The sequence below is a fragment of the Aplysia californica genome, unplaced genomic scaffold (genome assembly GCF_000002075.1).
Source record: "Aplysia californica isolate F4 #8 unplaced genomic scaffold, AplCal3.0 scaffold00494, whole genome shotgun sequence".
Classification (NCBI taxonomy): domain Eukaryota; kingdom Metazoa; phylum Mollusca; class Gastropoda; order Aplysiida; family Aplysiidae; genus Aplysia; species Aplysia californica.
This window is the reverse complement of record NW_004797764.1, coordinates 270,547-277,238: the sequence shown is the minus strand read 5'-3', so window position 1 is coordinate 277,238 and position 6,692 is coordinate 270,547. Positions and strand designations below refer to the sequence as shown.

The following is a 6,692-nucleotide window of genomic DNA, read 5'->3' as shown; positions in this document are numbered from 1 at the left end:
TATATATATATATGACTATTCTTCTGATGATACAAAGTATGATAGTTTATATCTGATGGTACCACTTATGATGGTTTATCTGATGATACAGATAAACAGTACAACAATCCCATTTGCAGTAGATGTTGCAGGCCCTCACAGTTTCACAGTTGTCCCACAAAACGTGAGTACAAGTGGCGTCAATACAACAGGAAGAAAGAGATAAATGGAAGATCGGAATTGTAAAGATTGTAAGGGCCTTAGGCCTCTATCAACATGTCGCATATCATTTAGGCTGCTTCAGTCTTGCCTTTCATTACCTACCCAGGCTGAAGGAGGATGGGGAGGGGGGATGGGAAGGGTGGGGAAATGAGGAGAGCAGAGGTGAGGGAGGAATAGAAAAGATGGGAAGGGGGAACAGAAAGGGGGTAGCGGAAAGATTGATAGGAAGGGGGAAAACAGCCAGTTTGGGTTTGCTGAGTTTGTCTTGAAAGACCTTTCATTTTATATGAACCTTAGTCACGAAAGAGGATCATATTAGTCAGCAGAGAGTAGAATGAGGAGCCATTGGAATGCCAACTGCTTATTCCATTTATAATAATAACTCCATTTTAAAATAAAAATTGTAAGTGTTTTACAGCGCTCGCAACTGCATAAGGTCAGGTGAGCGCAAGACACATGAAGCATTTTCAGTTCGGTTGGAACTAATTTTGAATTTTGCTAGGGTGGTGGCCAAGGCCTACTCTTATCGATTTTAGGAATACCAAAGGATCTTTAACAGGCACAACTTGCACAGGGAGCCTCCGAAATTTTTTGGCCCTTATACGAGAAGGCAGAGTTAGAATGTTAGATCTTACCCACCCAAAGATCAAGGGTATGGCTGAAAAACAGCAATAAGAAGGAGCCAAGGAGTAGCAGGAGAAAGGCAGTAGAAAGAGTCAGGAGCCCAAAGGAGGGGATGAAGGGGGCAGGGTAAGAGGAGGAGGCGAAAAGTGTTGAAAAAAGTAGATGACAGAACACGGTTAGAGCAGGAAACGTAACAGGAGAAATTTTTTTAATAGAAGAAAGTTTTCCCGTCACTGTCAGATTTCGAACTCTGGACCTATTGAACGAGAGGCGAACGCCATATCTCTAGACCACAAGAGCCCCAAATAAAACCTCAGGTCAATCTGTCATACAATAGCAGACTCCAGCATTGATTAAACAACTCTGTGTGCAGATTTTGTATCCTCTGTATTTTCAACCACTTATAATACCATGGACAGCAAAATATCTTGTCAGTTTGTTAGTGTCTCAGCACGTGTAATCTCCAGCTTGCACTGTATGCTTCTCAAGAAGCCGAGAATGTTTTTAAGTGTGCTTGGGTCTGCTGGGGTAATAATAATTGTAAAGCACATAGAGCTTGCTGTAGAGTGAGGATATATGCTATATAAATGCAATTATTATCAATTATCATAACTATTATATAATATCTTTGGTAATCTTTTGTGTAAAGATACACACACACACACATTTCTGTAAATAAATTGTGGACGGGATGAATACAGGTTGGAAATATTGCTGGGATGTAATATGACATTTTCAAGAATAGCAAATTATCATAGTAAAACAGCTCCAATATCACAGGCTCTTACAGCAGTAACATAATAAAGAAAAAAAGTGTTAAAAACATAAGGAGCTACTCAAAGATTAGAACATGATGCTGATGACGTCAACACATTCAAAGAATGTAAGCATGCCCTGTAATATTTGGCCTTTCAGGAATTTGACATTATATTGCAAATGTAAAGAACAAATCCAACGCAGAAATTTTGAGCCTAAATTAATTGATGCATGTGTACTGCTTGATGAACAAATCATTTACACAATAATTATTTATCAATAAAACAGTTTGACAATGTATAGAAATCATTTCGAATGACTCACAGACAACAATGGTCGTATTCAATGATGATGATCTAAACACAAGACTTCATTCATGTGGTGCGTTTTTTTCAATTCGTTTGTATATGAGCCTTTTCTGAAAAAGCATCCGTTGTGTTCAAATTCCCCCCAAAAAGAAATTATTGCAATTAGTATTTGACATTTTCTCAAGTTTCAAATTTAATCATGGAGAAAAAAAGTTCATCACCAAAGAGAGATATTTACTACACACAGCACACAATGTGTGCGCGTTGGAATGAGCAACTTTCGCGCCAGAAAATAAACTCATGTTGTGAATTAATCTGGAAGAGAAATTCTGATCACGTACAAGTCATTCAGCAACTTCTCACTCGGGAATGGATTTTTTGTCACCAACATAAACTTGAAATTTGCCAGCCTCATGTCGTTGAACTTTGTCCTTTCATATTCGGGCCCATCTTCTTTCTTGATGAGCTTCACGTACCTGAGGAAGAAGACAATAGTGGATAGTTATAATCAATGTGAAATATCTTGTCTATTGGTAGTGATTTCTATTTCACCTCATCATTTTTTTCTAGGGGGGGTGTTCTGGGTTTTTTTGTTGTTGTTTTTCAAATACTATAATGACCAAGACAAATGATGTTTTGCCTTATAGAAATATCAGTTCTTTTTTTTCTCTTCAGTTAAACTAAGACAGAAAAACGGGAGGATGGAAATGGGAAAAGAAAAGTAGGGTTCTGGGTTTGAGTAAGGATAAGTGTAACTCATCCATCAATGTCTGACGACGACGAACCTATCTGTGAAAGAGAATCTCAAGAGAAATAGAAAAACTAGAAAAATCAAAAGTTAAGATGACTTGTGGCTTCTGCTTTAACCGATGAGACCAATTCTGGCAGAGAAAACTTTGGCACGTTATGGGAAAGGATAGATGTATGCAGACGTTTGACTTGCACGAAGATTTGTAGTGTGAAAGAGCGACCCAAACATCAGACTCACTCTCTCACCTAGATACTATGTATCTGATGGTAAGAGAAGCATAATATTGAAACAATAATGATCCTTTAGGGTGGAGAAAAAGCAAGATAGAATAATAGAAGAAGAGTGTGTGTGTGGGGGAGGGAGGGGGGGGGCAGTGAAATGAAAGTTTTTATTTCCGATGTCATTTTTTAATCCTTCTTCTTTCTGTTTTTCCCTTCCTGTGAATAAAATGTATACTGTTGTAGCCTGTCTACAGTTGTTCCACTCATTCACGTCGCTGATGTTGCTGTCATTGCCACTGACACTGCTATTGTTTTTCTTATGCTTGTTTTCATTATTGTTCTTGCTTATGTTGGTGTTGCTGTTTTTGTTATCAAAGCTGATATACCCATTGCTGTCATTTTAGTTGCTGCTTATTTAATGGTAAAATAACAAACGAACAACAACAAAAATGGCAAAACAATAAAACAGATAACTTGCTTTTCCTCCTCCAAAATGGACTTGTCCAAGATGGCTGCCATGAGTCCAGGTTGAATCTCTTCAAAGCGATCACAACATGTCTGAAACATGTCTACCTCCATCATGTCCACCACAAACGGTTTGCCAAATCTGGAGATGTCAAAAGCACACTTAAAACACAGTAAAAACACACTCATCACTCTTGGAAAACACACTTAAAACACTCAGGGTACCATCAAAATCACTCAAAACCCACTCAACACATTCAGAACAAACTAAAAAGATTCACCCAGAACTCACTCAATAATACTTACAACACATTCGAAAGAACATTTCTCAGCCAAAATGTGTTGTAAAGAAACAAGACTTCTTCATTCATCTCAAATGTTTGACACCCTCATCAAAATAACTGAAATCCTTCACGCTTTGCTTTCCATGGGCCATGTTCCATTGAAATACAGAATCTGCACTAATGGCAACCTGTCCAAGACAAGCGCCTGTACAACCCACCATTTATCACTTAATCCTTGTGTTTTTTGCTAATATTATAATGACACTGTCCAAGAGGAGCACTAGTCTAAGATAACCACTTTTATCCTCGACAATAGGTGACCCTCTTGAACAATTTTGACTGTACATTTAAATGTCAGTGATAGATTTGAAACATGTTGGTGCAAACAGTAAATCTGGCTTTTCTGAATTTGTCTTGAGAGACATCCAGTGTACGTGAATGTTGGTTACAAGTGAGAACGGAGAGTATGGGCCTCCGATGTTTGTTTTGAGAGATTTCTATTGTACTTAAATGATGACCATAAACTACGTACAGCCTAACCACTGCACTACAGGCACTGATCATTCTAGAGAGAAAATAGTGATACACTGACTTACCAAAACACCTGGAAACAAAACCAATTGATCTGTTTAATCATTGACAGTTACCTGATAGCACCCAGCAGGCTGCGTCTCACGTTGTTGTTCTCCATGTCCGCTGGCCGAAGCGCATTGACACAGTTTGTGTCGCGATATCGAAGGAAAGTGGAAGCCTGGCCGGATGGATCAATCAATAGAGGCCATCTGGAAGATGAGAACAATTCTGAAGTCAAACACTGAGATCACAAACTGTGAAATCAAATGCCACTTCCTGAGTCACATCATTAAAACAGTTTCTTTTACTAAGAATTGAGATATATTTTTGCATCATGTTTAATATTGAAACTAAGAGTGAAGCCATGCCTTTCAAAACCTTATTCCAAACTGAATTCAAAATGAGACACATAATCGGCACAATACCCCACAATACATGATTATAATCCTACCTCACCAATCCACAAAATATCAGACAATGCTTCACTATACAACAACAATCTACATACTAAATTACAACAGATCATAAAAGTGAAAGCTGAGAGTAGAATAACAGCATAAATATCTCATGTCTGCAGGACACACAGAGCCCTAAGAAATGAAACATGGCTAACCTCATTAACACTACAGGAGAAGCTGTTTGGGCCAGCAGAACTAAGCAGGGCAGCCCACTACATGGTAAATATCGGTCTTCAAGTGGGAAGCAAAGAGAAGAAAAAGAAGATCTTTTATCTCTGCTAAAAAAGGGTTCTGAAACAAGGACACTACTAACTTCCCAGATAACACGGAAAGCTCCAATTCGTCTGGACCAGCCTCGGTAGTTCGAGGGATATCTTAGAAAGATAAAGAATTTTTTTTTAATGGGACCGCAGGCACAGTTCGATGGATGAGTGATTTCAAGTCTTCTGTGTTCGGCCTATACGTGTTGTACTGTACTACATGATTAATGCCCTACAGCGTCACATCAAACAAAGATGCCACATACTTTCCTGAATCTTTAATCCTGTTGCCAACGTCTCGGAACAAAACCTCATCGAGATCTTTGACCAGTATCTTGAGGCCCGGCAACTGATCCTCAACTTCTTCATCTGTAACACAAGCAGGTCAGAGACTCATATGGTACCATTGGTAAGTATTTACCAAAACTATCCGGCAGTTGATGCAAGGATAGAACATAGAACTAAGAAAGTCCAACAGGTAGACTGGAGTGACATATTCATGACATCAGAGACATTAGTGAACAGGAAAAACTTGACACATAACACTTGGGTGAGTGAGTGAGTGAGTGAGTGAGTGAGTGAGTGAGTGAGTGAGTGAGTGAGTGAATGGATGAGTTGGTGGGTAAGAATGTGAGTGAGTGGGTCGAAGAGTGAGGAAGAGAGAGAGGGGGCGAGTTGATAAGTGTTTGAGTGAGTGAGTGAGTGAGGGGGCGAGTGGATGAGTTCGTGAGGGAGTGAGGTAATAAGGGAAAGAAGGAAAGAGGGAGTGGGTAAGTAAGCATGTTGGAATAAATCCACTTTCAACACAAAATTATTCAAGAGTCAGAACCTCCAAATTTAACCCTAATTCTGACAAGACTGGGCCAAATGGGCTGAAAGCTATGTGAAACTCCACAAAATGACCCAAGTTCAAAAACACCCAGATAGGGATTCAAACTGGGCCATCCACACCTAAGTACAGCATGAAACTGATACTAACTGAGCTAATAGAACACCTATAATATTTGAGACACTAGCTTTGCACAAACAAATCTGAACATAATATATTACACTAACTTGGGACATTTTGGACAAAAGCTACTTACACTCCAGACACAATTGACAATAGCTAGAAAAACTCTTACATTTTGTCCCCACAGCTAAGACATGAAACGGGGCTGACCTCACTTACATTACAGTAAAAAAACTATATGGGCCAACCTAGGAACTTAACCAAACCACTCAGTATGCAACGAATACTGTTTTTTAAGTCAGATGTGCTCGAGAAGAAAAAGAAGCAAAGAAGTTCTGAGCTCAATAAAATGGACAACCAAACAATGAAATGGGAGATGAAAAGTCTAATCAATAGCTGCGTACCCTATGTTGACACCTCCACCAATAAAAGTTCATTATTGTGAGCTCATTAAAAAAAAACCCAATAAACTGTATTTTTAAAAAATGATCAAGAGAAAAGATTACCTTCAGCGGCCATCGACTCTCGGAGCATGAGTCTGGCCTTTGCCAAATTGTCTCTCGCCTTGGCCACGTCAATCTTCAAGGTCTCCACCTCAAGCTCTTGATCATGTATAGTCTACAGAGGGGAATCAGTCGAAAAGGAAAAGGGGGAGGGGAGGGGAAGGGGGGACAGAAAGTACTAAAGTAGTATTGTACCTTTTTGTTTGGGGGGACATGTTGAATATTTCACTAAGTACACGTATGCAAGTCATTTTATAAGCAGGTCAAAAGGTGTGTGTGTTGTGTGTGTGTGTGTGTGTGTGTGTGTGTGTGTGTGTGTGTGCGTGTGTGTGTGTG

The 6,692-nt window shown here is 39.3% G+C and overlaps 1 protein-coding gene across 2 annotated transcripts in view; it reads right to left on the bottom strand.

Annotated features, from left to right (window-relative positions):
* Positions 1–1,195: 1,195 nt before the first annotated feature.
* LOC101863124 (IQ motif and ankyrin repeat domain-containing protein 1) overlaps positions 1,196–6,692 on the bottom strand; it is an 18,953-nt gene continuing 13,456 nt past the window's right edge. For both annotated transcript variants that reach the window (XM_013086711.2, XM_013086710.2), the window contains exons 10-14: positions 6,360–6,471; positions 5,168–5,270; positions 4,258–4,392; positions 3,340–3,468; positions 1,196–2,365 (exon numbers count right to left, since the gene is read on the bottom strand). In XM_013086711.2, coding sequence (XP_012942165.1) covers positions 2,200–2,365; positions 3,340–3,468; positions 4,258–4,392; positions 5,168–5,270; positions 6,360–6,471 — 645 coding nt within the window. In that variant the 3' untranslated portion in view covers positions 1,196–2,199. The remainder of the gene's footprint in view (positions 2,366–3,339; positions 3,469–4,257; positions 4,393–5,167; positions 5,271–6,359; positions 6,472–6,692) is intronic.